This window comes from Macrobrachium rosenbergii, chromosome 26, assembly GCF_040412425.1.
Source record: "Macrobrachium rosenbergii isolate ZJJX-2024 chromosome 26, ASM4041242v1, whole genome shotgun sequence".
Classification (NCBI taxonomy): Eukaryota; Metazoa; Arthropoda; class Malacostraca; order Decapoda; family Palaemonidae; genus Macrobrachium; species Macrobrachium rosenbergii.
Genome location: NC_089766.1, coordinates 13,654,812 through 13,679,630, shown reverse-complemented (window position 1 = coordinate 13,679,630; position 24,819 = coordinate 13,654,812). Strand labels below are relative to the sequence as shown.

The 24,819-nt window shown below is 38.2% G+C and overlaps 1 protein-coding gene across 2 annotated transcripts in view; it reads right to left on the bottom strand.

Annotated features, from left to right (window-relative positions):
- Window positions 1–364: 364 nt before the first annotated feature.
- The window catches only part of LOC136853066 (uncharacterized), a 119,768-nt gene continuing 95,313 nt past the window's right edge, over window positions 365–24,819 (bottom strand). The window contains exons 3-4 of one of the 2 annotated variants that reach the window (XM_067128308.1): window positions 14,968–15,240; window positions 365–14,234 (exon numbers count right to left, since the gene is read on the bottom strand). In XM_067128308.1, coding sequence (XP_066984409.1) covers window positions 4,057–13,986 — 9,930 coding nt within the window. In that variant the 5' untranslated portion in view covers window positions 13,987–14,234; window positions 14,968–15,240 and the 3' untranslated portion in view covers window positions 365–4,056. The remainder of the gene's footprint in view (window positions 14,235–14,967; window positions 15,241–24,819) is intronic. The other variant, XM_067128309.1, reaches the window with a different exon arrangement.

Below are 24,819 nucleotides of genomic sequence, written 5' to 3'. Positions count from 1 at the left end.
AAGTGAATTTTCCAGGTAGCTCCCCTGACCTTAACTGGTTGTGTCTTAAAGGATCGTGTTGAAGCGCACACAGTGAACTATGATGGTATACCAAGCCTCAACGACCTGCAGAGAGAGGTGACCGAAGTGCTCAGGGAAATGGAGTTTGAGTCTCAGCTTTTTTGCAATTTGTTGAAATCATACCCCTCAAGAATGCAGGCTGTGGTACAGGCAGATGGAGGCCACACAAAATATTAAACATTCAGAGAGAAACTTAAATAAATATCTGTTCTGAATTACTTTTGTTTTTGTCCATATCAATTTTAGTTTATGCTGGGGGGGGGGCTCTAATTTCGAAACACCCTGTACATGTTATTTCTCACACTTTTTTTTTTCTCTGATAATCTTTAACTTTACTCTGAGATTCATAATAGTCTCTCATTGACAGTATTTAACAGCTATCATGATCAATTTCCATTTTATTACTTTCATCACTAATACTTTGCCTTTCATTTGTTTCCAACCTTTTCTGAACACTGCCACTTCTGCCAGAAATGCTGTTTTTTTTCTTTTTATGGTACCCTTAGCACTACTATTCCCTGTGCTCTGCATCTTCATACTTTTAAGGAATTTTGCAACTCTCCATATTTCTGCCATCATTGCTATGCTGCTTATTAATACCATGAAGTCCTTTACCACTGTTCCTCCCTTTATTCACAACTCTATTTCTACAACAAGCTGGGGAAACTTTCATCCTATCTCTTGGTCTCAAAATTCTACTGCCTACATTCTGTTTTGCCAAATCTTTGTTTTTGCAACTCTTATCACTGCTACGCAACTTTTTCATAGTATAAAGTCCTTCACTTTCCTTCATCATTTTATTTGCAAGAACTCTAGAAGAAACTCGAGCATTTTTACAGTAGTTTATGGACATTTTCTTCTCACGTCTTGCTCTCAAAGCTCTTTGGCCAAAAAATTTTTTAGCCGATTCTGTGGCTTTCAATGAAAAAACTCCTCTTTCTGCAGGAGACTCCGTTGTATCAAACTTCATTACAGGTAAGAGAAAATAATCTTCATACCTCACAGTTTCTACTAAAGGTTCTTCTTTTATAAAAACATCCTCTTCCTCTTTAATTTTAATACTACTTTCTTCACTGGCAATTACATTTCCTAAAACTGATAGTGGTGTTTTAGGCATGTCATAAAAACTATTTGTATTTGGGTTAAAGAAGATAACACAGTTTTGAGTATCAGTAACATCACAGGTACTGGTACTTTCCTGCACAGGCAACACTGGAATACAAAAACCTGTACTCTTTGTAACTGGCAACATGTCACTGCCACCCATGCCACATACCACCGACGAATCTGGAAAATTAATGGAATATGTGCTCTCTATCTGAGGTAACATCAAGTCACAACTATCCTCATGTAATGTACTTTCTGCCTGTGAATTTGAAATTAAAGAGCCTGTTAGTACATCTGAATTGCAACCAGTCAACTCACTTACATTATTATTTTCCTTCCAAGAGGGAAATTCCCTAGGTTTAAATATTTTTTCTTCCCAAAGTCCACTTTGGAAATCAATGTGTGAGCATCACATGTACAGGTAACAGTACTTTCACCTTCTCGTAATGCTGAGAGGTTCAAAATTTCAGCTTCTTTAATTTTGGGTGACAATGAAGCATTATTTTTGTTGCTGCTGTTTATTTCTGGCAATGGTGATGTTACATCTGCAGTGAAAGTATTTTGTGCTAATAACAAAACCTGAGTATCCCTGGCATCACGGATTTCTCTTCCTAGCAATTTTTGCAAGCCTGTCAAATTTCCCCTTTCCTGAACATCACTGGAATCTTTGTTTTTTCCCATTACTTGTAATTCTTTCACCTGTTCACAGGACGGAACTCTCTTGGCATCTGATGTTATGGAGACTTTTTCATCATTTTCTTTTGAGCTGGTAGAAACTGGATATGAATCTGTTTTCCTACTTCTACAGGACAAAATCCTGGCATCACAGATTTCTTTTCCAAGCAAATGAGAGCCTCTCAAATTTCCTTTTCCCTGAACATCACTGGAATCTATGTTTTTTCCCATTACTTGTAATTCTTTCACCTGTTCACAGGACAGAACGCTCTTAGCATTTGATGTTACAGAGACTGTTTCATCTCTTTCTTCAGAGTTGGCAGAAACTGGATATGAATCTGTGTTCCTAGTTCTAATGGACAAATCCCTGGCATCATGGATTTCTCTTCCAAGCAATTCTTGAGAGCCACTCAAACTTCCCCTTTCCTGAACATCACTAGAAACTTTGTTTTTCCTCATTACTTGTAATTCTTTCACCTGTTCACAGGACGGAACTCTCTTGGCATTTGATGTTGTAGAGACTGTTTCACCTCTTCCTTTAGAGTTGTCAGAAATTGGATAAGAATCTGTTTTCTCAGTTCTACAGGACAAATCCCTGACATCATGGATTTCTCTTCCAAGCAATTGAGAGCCTCTCAAATTTCCTCTTCCCCGAACATCACTGGAATCTATGTTTTTTCCCATTACTTGTAATTCTTTCACCTGTTCACAGGACAGAACGCTCTTAGCATTTGATGTTATAGAGACTGTTTCATCTCTTCCTTTAGAGTTGGCAGAAACTGGATATGAATCTGTTTTCCTACTTCTACAGGACAAATCCCTGGCATCATGGATTTCTCTTCCAAACAATTCTTGAGAGCCACTCAAACTTCCTCTTTCCCGAACATCACTAGAAACTTTGTTTTTTCTTATCACTTGTAATTCTTTCACCTGTTCCTGGGACGGAACTCTCTTGGCATTTGATGTTGTAGAGACTGTTTCATCTCTTCCTTTAGAGTTGGCAGAAATTGGATAAGAATCTGTTTTCTCAGTTCTACAGGACAAATCCCTGATATCATGGATTTCTCTTCCAAACAATTCTTGAGAGCCACTCAAACTTCCCCTTTCCTGAACATCACTAGAAACTTTGTTTTTTCTTATCACTTGTAATTCTTTCACCTGTTCCCGGGACGGAACTCTCTTGGCGTTTGATGTAGAGACTGTTTCATCTCTTCCTTTAGAGTTGGCAGAAATTGGATAAGAATCTGTTTTCTCAGTTCTACAGGACAAATCCCTGATATCATGGATTTCTCTTCCAAACAATTCTTGAGAGCCACTCAAACTTCCTCTTTCCTGAACATCACTAGAAACTTTGTTTTTTCTTATCACTTGTAATTCTTTCACCTGTTCCCGGGACGGAACTCTCTTGCCGTTTGATGTAGGGACTGTTTCATCTCTTCCTTTAGAGTTGGCAGAAATTGGATAAGAATCTGTTTTCTCAGTTCTACAGGACAAATCCCTGGCATCATGGACTTCTCTTCCAAGCAATTCTTGAGAGCCACTCAAACTTCCCCTTTCCTGAACATCACTAGAAACTTTGTTTTTCTTATCACTTGTAATTCTTTCACCTGTTCCCGGACGGAACTCTCTTGCCGTTTGATGTAGGGACTGTTTCATCTCTTCCTTTACAGTTGGCAGAAATTGGATAAGAATCTGTTTTCTCAGTTCTACAGGACAAATCCCTGGCATCATGGACTTCTCTTCCAAGCAATTCTTGAGAGCCACTCAAACTTCCCCTTTCCTGAACATCACTAGAAACTTTGTTTTTTCTTATCACTTGTAATTCTTTCACCTGTTCCCGGGACGGAACTCTCTTGCCGTTTGATGTAGAGACTGTTTCATCTCTTCCTTTAGAGTTGGCAGAAATTGGATAAGAATCTGTTTCCTCAGTTCTACAGGACAAATCCCTGGCATCATGGATTTCTCTTCCAAGCAATTCTTGAGAGCCACTCAAACTTCCCCTTTCCTGAACATCACTAGAAACTTTGTTTTTTCTTATCACTTGTAATTCTTTCACCTGTTCCCGGGACGGAACTCTCTTGCCGTTTGATGTAGGGACTGTTTCATCTCTTCCTTTAGAGTTGGCAGAAATTGGATAAGAATCTGTTTTCTCAGTTCTACAGGACAAATCCCTGGCATCATGGACTTCTCTTCCAAGCAATTCTTGAGAGCCACTCAAACTTCCCCTTTCCTGAACATCACTAGAAACTTTGTTTTTCTTATCACTTGTAATTCTTTCACCTGTTCCCGGGACGGAACTCTCTTGCCGTTTGATGTAGAGACTGTTTCATCTCTTCCTTTACAGTTGGCAGAAATTGGATAAGAATCTGTTTCCTCAGTTCTACAGGACAAATCCCTGGCATCATGGATTTCTCTTCCAAGCAATTCTTGAGAGCCACTCAAACTTCCCCTTTCCTGAACATCACTAGAAACTTTGTTTTTTCTTATCACTTGTAATTCTTTCACCTGTTCCCGGGACGGAACTCTCTTGCCGTTTGATGTAGAGACTGTTTCATCTCTTCCTTTAGAGTTGGCAGAAATTGGATAAGAATCTGTTTTCTCAGTTCTACAGGACAAATCCCTGGCATCATGGACTTCTCTTCCAAGCAATTCTTGAGAGCCACTCAAACTTCCCCTTTCCTGAACATCACTGGAATCTTTGTTTTCTGTCACATATACCAAAGAACCACAACTACTTGCATTAATTGTCATTCTCATTACTCTGCCCTGCTCAAGGGGCAAAACTCTCTTGGCATCTGATGTTACGGAACTGGTTACACCTCCTTCTTTAGAGTTGGCAGACACCGGATATGAATCTGTTTTCTCAGTTCTACAGGACAAATCCTTTGGTTCCAGAAGCTTCCTCTTTTCATAAATTTTTATATAATGTGGTGTCAGATACTTTGCAGCACGCAATAGTTTTGTTATCGAGCCAGATTCTCCCTTCGATTCAAATCTGCTCTTTTCCCTCAATCCTGCCCTTCTCTCACATTTAAACATATACTTAACCTGCATCAATACATCTATCAAGAATTTACGGGATGAGGAAGTCTTTTGCTCCACAAAATTATCTTGATTTTCAACCATAAAGCTCTTCTGTGTTCCAAGTTCTGGTTTTTTTAAAACAGAAGAGCAAATATGGCAACCATAGTAGTTTGTAGGATCTCTACCTTTGCAAAGAAAAGTTTTATGATATGTGAACCTGGTTTTATGGTGGAAAATTTTCCCACAACCAGAACATATAAAATTACATGCAGTGACGTCACTTGTTCTGTGCATACACACATATGGTTGAAATGCAGCTCCTATAATCTGCCCACTCTGCTCAGTCCTAAATTTACTCCCATTATTCAGAGCACATATCTTAATGTTACCATGAGAAGCCTTGTCCTTATTTGAAACCTTGCTGGAATCCTGGGATTGTTCAACTACAAAATCCTTTGAAACAAAGCTTGATATGGCACTATTCCTCAGTTCACTTGGAAAGACAGAATTAGTGTCACTGCCTTCTTTTCTTCCTTGTACTTTAGTTTCAAGTCTAGGCCTTTTTACTTGACTTTCATTCCAACCTTGTGATCTACGCTTGCAATCTACGGCACCCTCATGAGATGCAGTTATCCCTGACTTATAGATATGGAATTTCTTACTACACTCAGTTTTACTTAAAATTGTACTTGTTCTTGTGTCCTTCAAATACTTTTCAATGCTAATGAACTGGCCATAACTGTATTTGGAAGAATCTTTAGTACTCATAAATTCACCATTGCTAGTATCTAATGCCTCACTTGAACAATCCATATCCTTATTGGTAAGCTTGTCAGCACTAATTTGACTGTCATTTTTTTCTGAACTTGAGAAACATGAATCAAGGACAGGAATTTCTTCACCAGCTGCACAAGTAGAGCTGTTCTTTTCAGGACACACACTGGAATTTTGGAATAACTGCCTCCCTGATTTACTGAGGATGCTGGGAGCAGCAGAATTTTGGGAAGAACCATCATTTACCTCAGTACTATACGGGCAATTTTGGATTGCCCTACTATATTTGTTCTTACTGGTTTTACCCAATTTTGTGCTGCAAGTCACCGCAGTAATATCAGAGGTCTGCTTTGCTAACTGGGATCTATATCTACTGTCTGTGGAATCCTTAAGATTTATTGTACCTCCAGACTTAGGAACCTTGAATATTGTAAGGGGAACAACTGGGTCAGTGAACTTCCCTCTCTTATCTAGAAATTCTGCACTTTTACAAAGATTGTTTTTTGCTGGCATAGCTGGAACATCTGGAAACCCACAAGAACTTCTAAAGGGCCTGACAGAATCATCAGTCCTTTCACCCCTGGACTTCTTTGTACCAGAATTTGCTTTCTCTCTCTTTAGAATGCAACTATTACACAAATGATTTTTAATACGGAATTTCTGAGCAGAGTTACCGTTACCTTTGTAGTTTACTTCAGAATTATCACCCACTGGAGTGGATACAGACCCCTGAGAGGAAACAAGTTTCGAACTACCTGGATCATTGTTCTGTATTCCACTAATAGACTTATGTTGTTCATTATTCTGTAACCTACAAACAGATATACGACTGTCACTCTTCCTCATCATGATTCTTTCTTTGCGGCACTTGGTTTTATCTACGATTTTGTTTTTCCTCTCCCTAATCATGATTCTTTCTTTACGGCACTTGGTTTTGTCTACAATTTTGCTTTTCCGCTTCCTCATCATGATTCTTTCTTTACGGCACTTGGTTTTATCTACAATATTGCTTTTCCTTTCAGTTCTAATTTGGTTTTTGGTCTGGCCACACCCAGACTTGAATGGGTCCCTGGTACCTGTAAAAACAACACTGCTTGTGTCTAATGTACCATTTATGTGGTCTACATTTCCAATACTACACTTTTCTATGCCTTCTTTAGATTTATCATTCATATTGGTCAAATTGGCATGAGAGTGTCTATTTTGACTAGAAAGTTCCTGACAGCTCTCTACTTCTCCAGGTGTAGTGGCAACTGATCTTGTCTGAAACCCTGTACCTAGGTCAAGAGAACCATTGCTGGACCTTTCTTTTTCAGTTGTACTAGTACTGGCGTTGTTTTCAATGCAGGCACTAACAGTATGTGATATCTGCTTTCCTATTTTCTTATTGTTTGCTTCAAAACCATCATGTGAGCTGTTACTTACAACCGTACTGCATTCACTCTCTGTTCTATCTATTATGGAACTCTTCCAAAACTGTGACCTATATTTACAATAAGCAGATCCTGCAGAAATCAATTTACCCTTTGACTTAGGAGGGATTTTTTCGTTTTGTGACCTATATTTGCAATACGTAGATCCTGCAGAAATCAATTTACCCTTCGACTTAGGAGGGACTTTTTCAAGTCGTGTAACTGGATTTAAATGCAATGTCCACTTGTTATCTTGATGCAAGTTAACAGTTCTACATTGGTTAGTCTTTAACTGCACAGATGAAACTCTAGTAGTATCTGGAATCACATTAGTACATAAAATTTCAAAATCCTTGACTGTAGGATCAGCCTGTGCAGTACTGAGTTCTTTTGTACCATCAACTGCTTTCTCTGTCCTACGAATGCAACTGTTATTGTTTGCCAACTTCTTATTGGCTGTAGGGCAATGCTGAGTGGTATCACCATTATTAATGAAATGCCCTTGTGAAACATTCTTATTAGAAACTGCATTCAAATTACAAAAATTGTTGCTTTCTGCTGTCTTGGATGTAGCTAATGAAGGAGTACCACAGTTTAATCTATCTGAATGATTATTCTGCAACCCACAAACAGATTTAGGACTGTTTCCATTCTCTCTTTCAGCAATTTCTTTAGAGCACTTGGTTTTATTTGCATTTCCACTTCTACTTATTTCTCTTGAATAATCTGTAGTATTCGAAAGCTGGCCGTGCACTGACTTTAAAGACACTTCAGCACTATTAAATACTTCAATGCAAGAATCAGATGTTTTATCAACATCATTAATGACATCATCTTCACCTCTTAATTTATCATTTATGTGGATTAAAGTGTCACAACTATTCTGGCAAGAGAGTTCCTGGTGACTGCCATTTTCCTCAGAAGTAGTGGCAACTGACCCTGTCTGAAACTCTGTATTCAAGAGAAAAGAATCAATTCTAGCCCTTTCTTTGTTACTTGTGCAATTATCATTATCACTTTCAGTGTCTGGAAGTGATATCTGCTTCTCTAGCTTATTCAAGGAATCATCAACAGCAGGAGGTTGAGCCAAGTTACAAATTTTTATCGCATCACATTCACTTCTCTTGGTGCTATCTATTCTGCAACTGCTGTTAACTGAAGAATTATCTGAATTCTCCTTCTGAGGATGGGAGCCATCTGTGTAATCTTTGTACTCATGACGACAGGATGTAGCCTTTAATTTAAAATATGGGATTCTTTCAAGACACACAACTGGGTTCAAGAACTTCCTCTTCCTCTTATCTTGAAGTGATCCTGTCTGAAATTCTGAATTTAAGCAAAAAGAATCACTTTTAGCCCCATCTTTATTATTTGTGTAAGTACCATTATCACTTTCAGTGTCTGGAAAGAAGTCATTCGATATTTGCTTCTCTGGCTTACTCAAGGAGTCTTCAACAGCAGGCAGTTGGGCCAAGTTACTGCTTTTTATCCCATTACATTCACTTCTCTTGATACTATCTATTCTGCAACTGCTGTTAACTGAAGAAATATCAGAACTCTCCCGAGAGTGGGACCCATCTTTGTAATATCTGTATTCATTACGACTTGATGTAACCTTTGATTTAAAATATGGGATTTTTTCAAGACGCACAACTGGGTTCAAGAACTTCCTCTTTCTCTTACCTTGAATATTATCATGAACACTTTCAATATGGCTGCCACTTACTTGTGCAAACGAACCTTTGGTAACATCTGGAAAATCACCATGACCTACACCTTCAAATGTCGTGAGAGAATACAGATGTGTACCACTGGCCTCCTTTGTTCCACCAAATGGTTTTATTCTTTCCTGAGTGCAACTCTTATTTTTAGAATTATTATTGGCAACTGAGAAACTATTGGTGACTTCACTGCCATTTTTGTGACTCACCTCAGAAACATCAGCCCGACTGGAAACCTTGTCAAAGGTTAAAATTTTGGCATTTTCCACTTCAGTGGATGTAGATCTTAAAAAAGCATGGTTTGTCATATCTGAAAATTTATTTGGTAAATCACCATCAGATCTGGAATCACCACTCTTCCCTGTCATATTTTCTTGAACATGACCAGTTTTATTCAAAATTTCACTATTTCCTAAACCTGTCGGAGACTTTTCATCATTTACAAAATGGTCACTTCTCAATTTGGAAAAGTCCTCAGCACTGAGTAATCCACTACTACATTTATCAAGATTATTATCTACATGCTCAACATGCAAACTGTTCAGCTCATTTTTATAGTGGTTACATTTTGAATTGGACAAGTCGTCAGTATCTATAAACACACCAATACCTGTATCAAAACTATTCACATGGTCAACATTTGCACTACAAGAGTCACTTGTAACTTGTCCACACCCTGATTCAGTGAAGCCTTCAAAATGTGTCAAAGAATCACTGCGTGTGTCCAATGTTTTACTTATATAGTTAACATTTAAACAATCTCCACTATCCATGTCTTCTATATATTTTTCATTTATGTTGATCAAATTATCTGGGTTAAAGCTATTCTTACCAGGCAACTCACAAGCTTCAAAACTGGTGCCATTTTGAGGTTCAGAATGAGTACCAATAATTTGAGGTTCAGAATGAGTAGTACCAACTACATGAAATTCAGAACAAGTACTATTGATCTCAAGCTCAGAACAAGTGCCAACTGTACGAGGTTTAGAACAAAAGCTAACAATATGAGAACTAGTAGAAACTGATTTTGTCTGAGAATTTTCATTTAGGTAAAAAATATTGCTACTTATTTCTTCTTTACTAGTTATCCTACTTTTGTTTTCCACACAATATCTAGAAGCAGAATTATTTTCTTGTAGTTTACTGCTATGCTTTAGAGGACTCTCTCTTTTCCCTTGCATAACACAATATTCAGATGGCATTTTCAGGTGACAATCTCCTACAAAGCTATTAACATTCTGAGAATCTCTCTTCACCTTAAGTTCATTCGCCATAAGTTCATCTTTCTCAGAATCTTTTTCTACTGCATCTTCTTGCACATTTTTATTTTCACAGAAATTACTTCCTGCCACACTCTTATCTCGATGAACCTCTCTTTCTACCATTACATTCTCAGTCTGAAAATCTTCAACCACGCAATTCTCATCACCTAATTCATTCGGATCCCTGCTGTTTTTTTCCTTGGAATGAATTTGATCCATATTCTCCGGAGACTCTTGCTCTATCAGAATATTCTCTTCTTGAGAATCTCTTTCCTTAACAATGTTCTCTTCCCATGATTGTCTTTCCCCCATACTATTCTCACTTTGAGAATCTCTAGATTTCCTTTTCTCTGTACTGTTCTCTTTTTGGGAATCTTTATAAGGTATATTTTCCTCGGAATATTTATCTAATGAACTGTTACCCTTCAGATCACTTATGCTTGTCATGCAATTTTCGTTCCTAGTATCAGTGTTCATTGATATATTCAAATCTAACCTCTCTCTGTTTGGCAAAGTGTTCTCATTCTCAGCATTTACAACCATTACACCTTCTCCATTCTGTGTAATTCCAGCCAACGCAGTATCAACACGCTGGGCACCTCTATGTGACTGATCACTGGGTAATTTACCTCTCTGCAGACAGGTTATTTCATCAAATTTCAATACATTTCTACTCTTATTATCAAGTGGGGCACTTTTAATGTTTTTATCCAAATCCTTGTTGGTGGTAAAAGATATATTTGGCTGACTACCATTTGAGGATGTACACTTTTTGTTTGTCTGATTGCCCTCATCAATGACTTGACAGGCACTCTTCTCCCTCTCACGACAGATACTATTACTAATTTTACTTGAATGTGGCAGATTACTTTTAGCACTGATTACATGGGTTCCTTCTTTCTTATGAGTTTTTTTAGTTTTTGAAGTGTTTACTACGCTTACCCATAACTTTTTTCCCGATGTATCCAATACTTCTACCTTTTTAATATTCTTATCATTGTCAGGTTGTTTACAGTACGAGTGGTCACCATGAAAAACAACAGGAGAATTTAGATTAGGAATACATTTTTTTTTCCCTTTTTTCCTGAATAGTATACGAATAACTGATTTTGAATTCAATAACTGTGGGATGGACTTTGCAATGTCCACTAATCTAACTGACACCTCTTTCAATTTATATGAGGCCAGCATTTTCAAAGTACTACTGTCTTCAATTCTAAATCCTCTAGATCTATATCTGATTGCATGATACGAGGTTATTCTCCAAGGGTAATGCTTTTGATAATCCAAAGTTTCATCAACATCAGGAGAGCCCCTTCCAAGTATCTTCAGGAAGTCTTGATCATGCTGAAATCTGTTTATAACCAACTGTTCAACATTGCAACATAAACCAACGGCATTAAACAAGATCTTTTGATCAGGTGGATATTCAAACATCTGGGATATACAAGGACCCCTTCCAATTCTGCTTGAAACTGCACCCTTACACCCTCTTGAAGAATCCTCATTTCTCAAAGGAGCCCTATCCTCCCGGTTACTCAACTTTACACTATTTTTTCTCAAGATAACACCAGCATTATCCATATCATAAGAACAAGAAGTTACACCATGTGAAGTACTTAAGTCTGATTTTGATTCCAGAACACTGGTACAATCATAATAACCTTTTTTCTGACATGGAGATTTTTCTGTGACATCTGACTGTAAATGACATACAACAGCCTCCTTGCCTTTATTACAACCCAAGACCCTGTTTATTTTATTTATAACTGGCAAATCTGCACTTGGCACCTTACTGTGTTGATGAAAATACTCTAACTTGTTGGGTTCATATTTTTTACACCTAACTGACACTATATCCTTGGCAAAGCCATTGTCAATTATGCCAAATTCGTTATCATCATCAGTTCCATAATGATGACTGAATTCACATGCAGTCACAGCACTGGAGTCACTATCTGTATGGACACTGCCACATTCATCCATCAAGTCCACAGGCTCTTTAGAAGAACATGGTTGTTGGCTGATCAGAAGTGAACCACTTATGGCAAAATTATTACCTTTAACACTGATCACTTCAGATTCTTCCTTTTCACTTATAACTGGCAAATTTGCACTTGGAACCGCACCTTGTACAGGAAGATTGTTCATTTTGGGTTCATTCTGTGTATAATTTGCTGACACCACATTCATAGCTGAGCTACTGTTAATTATACCATAATCCTTATCATCATCAGTTAAACAATGATCACTGAACTGAAATGCAGTCACAGTACTCAAGTCATTCTCTGAATGCAAACTGCCACATTCATCCATCACATTCGCAAAGTCTGGAGATGCGGACTCAGAGCACGTAACTGGTTGTTTGCCTATTAAAAGTGAATCAAAGATCTTCTCTTTCTCACTAAAGGCCAAATTATTACTTTTCAAATTGATTGGTTCAGATTCCTCCTTTTTATTTTCCCCTATTGTATGTCCAGGTAAATTTGTTAACTTTGAAGCATAGCACCACGAAACAGGAAGTAAAACATTTTCAAGTGATTTACAAGTTGATGTCTTGGAGCAACTACAAATTCCTTTTGATGATAAAATTTCAATGTTTGGACTATCAAGAAATTCTGCAGCTACGTTTAATTGGCAATTATGGCTCATGATAAATGTTTCCTTATCAATGTTATTTCTCTTGTAGGAATCTAACATGGGATATTTATCTTGGGTATTCTCTATTCCCCTGGCAGCAGCTGATACACCTGAAGGTTTATCAATCTGGGAAAAAGTTTTACTGCAGATACTGACTCTACCTAATTCAGTAACTTCACTACAAAGATTTTCTCCATGGTCTTCAACAGAGTTTACAAAAGCCTTATAATTTGCCAAATTTTTCTGGTCTGATGCACATGGTTCTTTAAAAAATCTATTCACGGTAAAGGGTTCTGTTAAATTCTTGTCTACACTTTTTTCTGATAATGTGATATCATGACATATCCTTTCTGATATCCCAGGCCTCTCCATGAAGCCAGCAGTAGAATTTTGGATAGAACTGCAAGGGGGTTCAGACTGATGTAAATTCTTTTCTTCATATCCCTTTGACAACTGACTAAAAGGTTTTGAATAGTTTATTGATGTAGCTGTCTTGACTTCTTTCACTGATGCAGCATTTTCTATGGTTTCCTTTGATGAAATTCTGTCAATCACCTGATAATTTCTTCCATCCTCAAATGTCTCTGAGTAGCTGAATGAAGCGCTCCAATCACTAGAGGCAACGTCAACACATGGTATTATGATTTTTCTAGATACCTTACTGCCTTGTGTTTCAAACATTCCTGAGTTTGGAGACACTTTTGCTGAAGGACTATCAGGGACAGAAATACATTCCCCAATTTCTGTCAGACTACCTTCATGCCTTTTGTTTGGAATGCTAGCATTTTGCTGATTTCTAGTGAATACTGGTGAACTGCACCCTGAAAAACTTTTAGATTTACTTACAATCTTCGTGCATGGGGGAATCTTTACTCCACGACTTTTACGATTTTCAGCTTTTGACAATCCTGTATACCCTCCTGCAGTTGTCCTAGATTTTCTTGCAACCTTGACATATGGTAACCACTTCACTTTGTTTTTAATTTTTCTCTTTCTTGGCGCTGTTGACTCACTCTCACCAATACTCGTAATGCTGCCTTGTAACTGTGTTCCATCTGTCTTTGTAAAATTTTTAACATACAAGGAATTACTTCCACCAGAAGTATTATTGCACATCAAGTAACTGCAAATACTCGGAGAGTCAGATGGCTGTAAGTGGTTTCCAAGACACCCTATACACAAATTTTCAATTGAACTATAAACATCTTCATTAAAAACATCAGGTCTTTTATCAAAAGACCCTTCCTTTGCTAATAGGTCCTTGCCATCTGAATTATTGGGCACAACATGAATGTCTACTTCAACCTTCATGATTTTCTTTTATTTTCATTAACAATTCTAAAGGAAACCAAAGACAAAATGCCAATGGCAGGGATATGGGATAACTCTGCTAGAAATGTTACATTGTCTCCTTATTATTCTTTGGTAGTCTAGTAGTTTTAAAAATATTCACTGCATTTCAAAAACAACTTTTACTTACAAAACATCCTTTCATTCTGTTAGCTACACATTCCAAATAGTACATCACGACTCCTAATGAGTATTACTCCAGTCTTCACCTGAAACATCAAAATAGTCATCAGCATTTCTACTTGAAGGAAAATGGATGAATATTTTTTATATCTCTATCATAAATAATAAATAAACAAACAAAATGGCCATTGTCATATTCATACTTTCTCATTGCTAATACAGTATATGTAGCTGAACCCACTGTGCAAAAAAACTTTCATAATTCTAGCTGCTTCGTACGTACTCATCAAGAGCATGTCAGAGAGAGAGAGAGAGAGAGAGAGAGAGAGAGAGAGAGAGAGAGAGAGAGAGCACCAAGAAGTGCAAATGATTTGGGGAATGTACTCAACTTGAAATTTAAAAAAAAAAAAAAAAAAAAAAAAAAAAAAATACCTAAATCATAACACTTTAAAAAAAAACTGTCTATCCTCAGAATCTGTGTAAAGGCAAAGAGTATCTTCTTGTCCCTTCAGCTCCTCCTCAAATGGAATGGATAGTACCTTCCCCGTCATCCCTTGATGGAGGCCTCTCACACTTGTTCCCCACCTTATGTTTTTTCAAGGGGGAGGGGAAGGGGGGGAGAGGGGAAAGGGGGTTAAGAGGGTAGTGAAGAAGCTGAATGCAACCCCTAGGATGGCCTGAAGCCATCAATTTCAAGCAGTCTGTCTCCTGTCAAGATGGGGGAGTAGAGGTGTGTGGGGTGTACTCTCCCTGTTAGTGGTAGGTCGTTGTCTCCCACTACTGAAAGAAGGGGAAGGTTTCTTCTCCCAAGTGACTCACCATGCTAGGTGGCTAGAGCTTCCCACGTCTTCTTCCATTCTTTCAACAGCTCAAAATATTCTTTCCTGTTCAACTTGAAGTCCTCATCCAACTTCAGGAATGTAGATCTCTCATTCATATGAACCACAGAGTTATTAAGCAACTTAGAGGGGCAAAGGGTGATCTCCCTGCTGGAAGATGCTTCTGCTGCTTTCTCCTCTTCTCATAGATTCCATCGTGGCAATTACCACCCCACATTCATTACACGTGGTTTCCCTGGAACATTCACTTCCCCTATAGGAGATACAAAGGAATGAGGGTCAACACTGATGGGCAACATAAACTTATTACAAGCCCTATCGCAGCCTGAGCAATGATGAAGCTTGGGCTTTCCCTCCATACTGAAGTACAAACAAAGGACAACTACACATCACACAAAGAAACAATGAAAATCAATTCTGTTTGTTCCCTATGGACCATCAGTATGTACAAAATGCATTAATCTCAGCATTGTAAAGCACAATACAGGCAGTCCCCGGTTGTCGCCTTCCGGTTTTACAGCACTTGTCTAGCGACGAAAATCAGCAATTTTCGACGCTGAAAATTGGTAATTTCCACTCATCGGCGCCGATACATACCTAACAGAGGTGTCGATAACTGAAAATCATAAATACCGTCAGAACAGAACCCCCACCAATAACTGGGGACTGTACGTGTATATACACACTGAACGCTGTCCTAAAGGTTGCACATACATGTGTACCACACACAGAACAATGGGAAAACAATGAGAAATTTGGGCTAACAAGTAGAAGGCATCATGCCCTAGGCCAACCTGCATTGTTCTTTTTGTTTTTTCAGTTAGTACGGCTGATCAACACATGCACAGTCAATATAAGGAGGGTAAGGTTGTATCCCCTTGGGAAAAAGTAATCATTAGGTATATACTCTCTTATATCAGTGCAACCATTGTTTTCTGAAGCTCTAACCGATGTGTCTCACATATAAACATCACCAGCCCCATTGCTTGATAAGTGAGACCTTGAATGCCTACATCGTCAGCAAAGGGGTGTCTTCACCACTCATCATTTTCACTATTAGTCTGCAAACTCACCATCTCCCATTTCATAAAACTCCATCTGGCAAGATATTTCTTCCTCTGTCAAGTGACTTTTTAAATATTTTACACCTAATACTTAGGCTTTACATGTGGTCAAGTTCACCATAATCAGCACAAGATGTAGTGAACTGGGGAAACTGGGGAGATGCAGCATCACCTTCCATCATAAAATCTTGAGGATAAATGCCATTTCAAGTAAGTAGCTGAAGTCTGAAGTGTTGCCAGAATGTTATTTATGGTCCAACAAGAAATTTGATTACTTTCCCACAAACTTCATTCATACATGACACAATTAATTCTCATATGATTTGGCCACAGCCCCCCAACTCTATTATTAACATCATATGATGCAAGCTGGAGACAGAATTAATACTGTACATTCAAGTTTTTAAATAGTATTATTTACAGTCAGCTTCACAGGAGATGAGACAAATTAACACTGACAGGATATATGGTAACTCTAAATTCCTGCATGCTATGTTGTAAAGAGGTTGGTGATTAGAAGGTAGTGACCAATTTCTGTATTTTATTGGTCTCATATGTTGATTAGATAAACCAGAATGAGCTTGTAAGACTATTGATATGTTTACTGATCATATTGTCAATATACTCGTAAAATTAAAAATTACACCTTGCTGAATGACCTGAAGTTTATTTTAGTCCTGGCGCTTGGGGGTGGTCCATGTCCATCTCTCCTCCAGAGCAAAATCATATATATTTCTAGCTCTACATACCCAGGCCTTTCAAAAAAGTCTGGGTAACTTCCAGATCAAGTACATTTTTCTTACAAAACCTATTTTCAACATTTTGAAGCATCTCAAGTGGCAAATATACCAAAAGTAGGTTTTGTTGATTAACCCTTTACCGCCAACTGGACGTATTTTACGTCGACAAAAATTGTCTGTCGGGTGCCAAGTGGACGTAAAATACGTCTACTACAAAAAGTTTTTTTAAATATTCGCGGAAAAATTCTTATAGGCCTCGCTTGAGGGATGCTGAGAGTTCACAGATCACGCTGCTGTTTTGTTTACAAGCGTGATCCAGCTGTGCATGTGCAAATTTCTTTCTTATCCCAAAAGAAAGCATCAGCTAACTCTGCTGAAAATCTCAGAAATTCTTTAGTCACTTCGTCGTAATTTTTGCACTGTTTTCTATTAGCGTTTACATAAAGTTTCATATATGAAAATGTGCGTAATTTCATGTAGAATACAAGAAAAAATAGCTCATGGTTGTAGCTTTTATCAATTTTGACATTTTCACATAAATCACTATAAGTGCCAAAATTTCAACCTTCAGTCAACTTTGACTCGACCGAAAAGGCCGAAAAATGCAATTGTAAGCTAAAACTCTTACATTCTAGTAATATTCAATCATTTACCTTCATTTTGCAACAAACGAGAAGTCTCTAGCACAATATTTCGATTTATGGTGAATTTTTGAAAAAAACTTTTTCCTTACATCAGCGCGCGCTAACTCTGCTGAAAATCTCAGAAATTCTTTAGTCACTGTCGTAATTTTTGCACAGTTTTCTATTAGCCGTTCCATAATGTTTTATATTGAAAATGTGTGCAATTTCATGTAGAATACAAAAAAAAATAACTCATGGTTGTAGCTTTTATCAATTTTGACATATTTTCATATAAATAACGGTAAGTGCCGAAATTTCAACCTTCGGTCAACTTTGACTCAACCGAAATGGTCGAAAAATGCAACTGTAAGCTAAGACTCTTACATTCTAGTAATATGGTCAAAAAATGCAATTGTAAGCAAGACTCTTACATTCTAGTAATCTTCAATCATTTACCTTCATTTTGCAACAAACGAGAAGTCTCTAGCACAATATTTCGATTTATGGTGAATTTTTGAAAAAACTTTTTCCTTACATCCACGCGAACTCTGCTGAAAATCTTGTAAGAGCCTGACGCCATCTCTTCCAAACAAGTGTGTGTTCGTGTGTTCATCGTCCATCGGAGTGGACAAGACAACAAGAGCGTCTCGTTTTCTTTCTCTAAAGGAATGCGATTTCAACCATACAATATTTCCGTCTGTTTCTCCCTAACCATTGTTGTCTTGATGTATGTACAATCACCACTACTTGCACTGCCATGCAAGCATTCTAATCATGTACTCATAATGTTCCATGTTTCAACGAATCTTCTGTATCAAACTGTGTATGTTTATGTTTGTGAAGACGCCAAACATCTCGCCACTCCGATGGACGACGAACACACGAACACACGTGTTTGGAAGAGACAGCGTCAGGCTCTTACAATCTCAGAAATTCTTTAGCCACTTTGTTGTAATTTTTGCACAGTTTTGTATTATCCGTTACATAAAGTTTTATATGTGAAAATGTGCGCAATTTCATGTAGAATACAACAAAAAAATAACTCATGGTTGTAGCTTTTATCAATTTTGGCATATTTTCATATAAATCACGATAAGTGCCAAATTTCAACCTTCAGTCAACTTTGACTCGACCGAAATGGTCGAAAAATGCAATTGTAAGCTAAAACTCTTACATTCTAGTAATATTCAATCATTTGCCTTCATTTTGCAACAAACAAGAAGTCTCTAGCACAATACTTCGATTTATGGTGAATTTTTGAAAAAAAAACTTTTTCCTTATGTCCGCGCGCACTAACTCTGCAGAAAATCTCAGAAATTCTTTAGTCACATTGTCATAATTTTTGCACCGTTTTATATTAGTCGTTACATAAAGTTTTATATATGAAAATGTATGCAATTTCATGTAGAATACAACAAAAAATAACACATGGTTGTAGCTTTCATCAGTTTTGAAATATTTTCATATAAATCACGGTAAGTGCCAAATTTTCAATCTTCGGTCAACTTTGACTCAACCGAAATGGTCGAAAAATGCAATTGTAAGCTAAAACTCTTACATTCTAGTAATATTCAATCATTTACCTTCATTTTGCAACAAACGAGAAGTCTCTAGCACAATATTTCGATTTATGGTGAATTTTTTAAAAAAACTTTTTCCTTATGTCTGCGCATGCTAACTCTGCTGAAAATCTCAGAAATTCTTTAGTCACTTTGTTGTACTTTTTGCACTGTTTTATATTAGTCATTACATAAAGTTTTATATATGAAAATGTGCGCAATTTCATGTAGAATACAACAAAAAATAACCCATGGTTGTAGCTTTCATCAGTTTTGAAATATTTTCATATAAATCATGGTAAGTGCCAAAATTTCAACCTTCAGTCAACTTTGACTCGACGAAATGGTAGAAAATGCAATTGTAAGCTAAAACTCTTACATTCTAGTAATATTCAATCATTTACCTTCATTTTGCAACAAACGAGAAGTCTCTAGCACAATATTTCGATTTATGGTGAATTTTTTAAAAAACTTTTTCCTTACCTCCGCGGTCGATAACTCTGCTGAAAAACTCAGAATTTCTTTAGTCACTTTGTTGTAATTTTTGCACTGTTTTATATTAGCCGTTACATAAAGTTTTATATATGAAAATATGCGCAATTTCATGTAGAATACAAAAAAAATAACACCTGGTTGTGGCTTTTAACGGTTTTGAAATATTTTCATATAAATAACGATAGGTGCCAAAATTTCAACCTTCAGTCAATTTTGACTCGACCTAAATGGTTGAAAAATGCAATTGTAAGCTCAAACTCTTACATTCTAGTAATATTCAATCATTTACCTTCATTTTGCAACAAACGAGAATCTCTAGCACAATATTTCGATTTATGGTGAATTTTTGAAAAAACTTTTTCCTTACATCCACGCTAACTCTGCTGAAAATCTTGTAAGAGCCTGATGCCGTCTCTTCCAAACACGTGTGTGTTCGTCGTCCATCGTAGTGGACAAGACAACAAGAGCGTCTCATTTTCTTTCTCTAAAGGAACGTGACAAACCATACAATAATTCCGTCTGTTTCTCCCAAACCATTGTTGTCTTGATGTATGTACAATCACTACTACTTGTATTGCATGTAAGCATTCTAATCATGTACTCATAATGTTCCAATGAATCTTCTGTATCAAACTGTGTATGTTTCTGTTTGTGAAGACGCCAAACATCTCGCCACTCAGACGGACGACGAACATACGAACACACGTGTTTGGAAGAGACGGCGTCAGGTTCTTACAATCTCAGAAATTCTTTAGTCACTTTGTCGTAATTTTTGCAGTTTTGTATTATCCGTTACATAAAGTTTTATATATGAAAATGTGTGTAATTTCATGTAGAATACAACACAAAATAACTCATGGTTGCAGCTTTTATCAATTTTGACATATTTTCATATAAATCACGATAAGTGCCAAATTTTCAACCTTCGGTCAACTTTGACTCAACCGAAATGGTCGAAAAATGCAATTGTAAGCTAAAACTCTTACATTCTAGTAATATTCAATTATTTACCTTCATTTTGCAATAAATTGGAAGTCTCTAGCACAATATTTCGATTTACGGTGAATTTTTGAAAAAAACTTTTTCCTTATGTCTGTGTGCGCTAACTCTGCTGAAAATCTCAGAAATTCTTTAGTCACTTTGTCGTAATTTTTGCACTGTTTTCTATTAGTCGTTACATAAAGTTTTATATGTGAAAATGTGTGCAATTTCATGTAGAATACAACAAAAATAACTCAAGGTTGTAGCTTTCATCAGTTTTGAAATATTTTCATATAAATCACGGTAAGTGCCAAAATTTCAACCTTCAGTCAACTTTGACTCGACCGAAATGGTCGAAAAATGCAATTGTAAGCTAAAACTCTTACATTCTAGTAATATTCAATCATTTACCTTCATTTTGCAACAAACGAGAAGTCTCTAGCACAATATTTCGATTTATGGTGAATTTTTTAAAAAAACTTTTCCTTACGTCCGTGCGAGCTAACTCTGCTGAAAATCTCAGAATTTCTTTAGTCACTTTGTTGTAATTTTTGCACCGTTTTATATTAGCCGTTACATAAAGTTTTATATATGAAAATGTATGCAATTTCATGTAAATACAAAAAAAATAACACATAGTTGTAGCTTTTATCGGTTTTGAAATATTTTCATATAAATCACGATAAGTGCCGAAATTTCAACCTTCGGTCAACTTTGACTCAACCAAAATGGTCGAAAAATGCAATTGTAAGCTAAAACTCTTACATTCTAGTAATATTCAATCATTTACCTTCATTTTGCAATAAACGGGAAGTCTCTAGTACAACATTTCGATTTATGGTGAATATTTGAAAAAACTTTTTTACGTCCGCGCGTTGCAAATTCATGCATCATTTTGTGATATTTTCTCTGTGTTGCTTTGATTGTTTTACAATTTGTTATATACCAATATCATCACAATTTAGTGTACAATACGAAAAAAAATAACTCATTAGCTCTAACCGCTTTGCTCACAGCGCGATTTGTATACAATTATATATGAAAATTTTTTTTGCGCTGTCATATATTCCAATATTTATATATGATAATGATATTTTTTTCATTTCTGATGGTTGCATACTAAACTTCAGGCAATGAGAAAAAAAGGAGCCAAAAATGAACTCTTAATCTTAAAAACTAAGCGTGCTGTGATTTTTTTAAAAAAACCTTTCTTTCCGCTTCAGCGCTAACTCTCAAACCCCGTCGGCATATGGCAGACACTTTTGTAAATAGAGGCTTGGCGTTTAAGGTTACACTATTTTGCAGAAATTATGTCTATTTCAGTTAGTAGGATGCCAATCTTAACATTTTAGTATATTTCCAGAGTGATCCAAAAGACAAAACGAGTCCAAGTGGGTCTTCCTGTTCCAGTTGGCCTTCAAGAAGAACTGCAGTACCCTCATATGAAGCCTCCCTAGGCTTAAGAACTTCTCGATGGACGCGAGGGTTCCCAAATGGCTCCTCCAACTGTTGGCCAAGCAAGACTTAAGAGCAAGGAAGTCACGGGCTGCTTGAAGACACGACTGTACTCTTTTGGGGATTGAAAAACCTGAAAATTCAGTCTATTGTCATCCCCAAATAAAGAATCAATTGAGACGGATACAATTGCAATTTCTTCTCAATGATGAGTAATCCCAGATCTTGGGCCACAAGAAGGGTCTTCTGAAGGACCTCCATGCAATGTTTCTTTGATGGAGAATGTAGGCACCAGTCATCTAAATAGAGGGATGTACTGATCCCCATGAAGTGAATCCACTTCACACGAGGGGCAAGAACGCAAGTGAATACTTGGGGAGCTGTAGAGAGGCCAAAACACACAGCTCAAAATTGGAAGACTCTGTTCTGGAACATATATCTGAGGTACTTTCTCCTGTCTTGGTGTACTGGGATATGAAAGTAGGCATCCTCCATATCGATGGCCACCATCCAATCCCCCTGTTGGATGGACGAGAGAACTGACTGATTTGTTTCTATCTTGAATTTTGTCTCTGAATGAAGACATTCAAGGCACTGACGTCCATCCCCTGGATGACTTGTTGACCACAAAAAGATGGTTGTAGAACCCTGGGGAGTTGACATCTTCGATCAGCTCTACAGCTCTTTTCACGAGAAGAGCCGACATCTCTTCTGCAAGCACCAAAAGCCTCTCTGAGCCTACCGAGTAGGCTGTCAATGCAATGGCCGTTGACACTATGGGAGGGTTCTCCCTGAATGGGATAAAGTACCCCTCTTTGAGTACTACAGTATTGAGACTCACTGGTCTACTCCTCTGGCTTCTTATTTCTCCCAAAAGTGCAGGAGTCTTGCACCTACTGGCACACAGAGGACTGGATTCTCATTTACCAGAGGAAGGCTTTGAGGAAGCCTTTTTGGCTGGGCGTGCTACACGCAGATTGGAGCACGGTCTAGCGTAGAATCTTGTCTTGCTGCACAGAAAGGGCTGCTACTGCAAAGGAGAGGTCAACCTTGCTATGAAATAAGGAAGGTCCTTGGAGCGTTTGGCTGACTGGGCTAACAAATCCTGCATCGATTTTTTCTGTAACTCCAATGCTATTTCTTGGACCATAGCCTGAGGGAAAAGGTGCATGCAATCCAAAGGAGAAAAGAGAAAAGACGACTCCTGAGATGTAGTCACACCTTTGGCGGTAGAAAAGAGAAAAGACGACTCCTGAGATGTAGTCACACCTTTGGTGGTAATAAGAGCACCAGAGTTCACGTTTCTTCAGGACATCAGTCGTGAATAAAGAAGCTAGTTCCATCGAGCCATCCCTGATAGTTTTATCTGCTCAGGATAAAACCCCCAGCCAGTCTGCACACAAGTCCTCTGATATATCTTCGCAGTCTTCGATTTTCTTTGCCAGTGCTTTCATGGTCCAGTCCAAAAAGCTTACGACCTCAAAAATCTTGGACATATTCTTGATGATGTGGTCAAGCTCAGTTGACGAATGCATAACCTTTGCCGAAGCAAAGGCTGATCTCCTATTACAGTCAAACAGACAGGAGAAGTCGCCCTGGGAGGAGGCAGCAACTCCCAAGGAAGAAGCTTCTCCTGTAGTGTATGCTTGGTATCACTTAGAAGCAAGACAGGCGGGTGGAGTGCGGAAGGCCGCTTTGCCCTGCTCTCTCTTGTCCAAGAGCTAGAGGTCCATTTCCCTTAAGGTTTTCCTGGGTGAGGAAGGCAGGGGAAGCTGGGGTTGCAGGTGAGAAGAAGGGCAGAAAGGCAAACAAAAAATACCTAAAGAAGTTGGAGAAGGGCATGGAAAGAGGAGGCTGGTCTAATACCTCTTCCTCTGAAGAAATAGGTGAAGGTGCCAAGTCAGGAGGATCCGTCGACGAAGTAGGCTGTGCAGGGTTAATGGAGGACACAGGAATCAACGGTAGAGAGGGCGCCAGGTGCTTTGTTGGGTGCTCGGGGAGCAATGCCGGAAGATTTGAGTCTGGTGCCAGACGAACAAGAGTTGGCGCCGGGCGCTGAGCAGTTGGGCGCTTATCAGATGAGGATGGGCGCTTCCATGGCGAATAGTGTCAAAGGGGTGAAGATCATTCAGGGCTGGCCCAAAAACTACAGGGAGGATGAAGACTGCGCTCAATATCCTTAGCACGCTTACAAGGTGGCAGTCCAAAGAACTAGAAGAAAGTTCATGAACTTCCTTACAGATGGCTTTCCAGCGGCTGTCCACCAAGTCCTGGGACCACTCAACAGGTTCAGTTGAGGGGATGCCTACCCATGGGCAAACACCACCGACCTCCCTTGAACTACCAATATGCCTTCTCCCTTATGCATGGGAGCCTGGCAGTGACCTTGATTTAGGAGTGCCGGCAGGACAAGTAGACACCTCCTCCACTAATACTTCACTAACACTTGCACTTTTAACACTGGCTTGATCCAAGCCAAGACTTCACATCAACACGGGCTTCTCGGCTAGCAATGGTGTTAGGCTCAAAGCATGGGGGGGCGGGTGAAGGAGTATGTTGGATAGGTAGAGGACTGGTTAAAGGGGAAACAGGAGTAGGAGAGGAAGACAGAACAAGTAAATCGGTAATTGCTGATTTAGGTGAACACTCTACATTAGTTACATTCCTAGCCTCGACTCTAAGAGCCGCTTTCCTCTTCTTGTCTCATTCTACCATACCTAACTGACATTTTAAAGTTTTCCACCTACCTTGGTCCCAGCCCCTACACTTGACACATCAAATCAATAGAGCAAGTTTGTCCCCTGCAATTAGTACAAATTGTGTGGGAGTCATAAGACACTTTCGTAAGTCTAGTCTTGCAGCCTTTGCTGCAAAACTGGATACTAGAAGACCTAGTGTCAGACATCGTCGTGAAA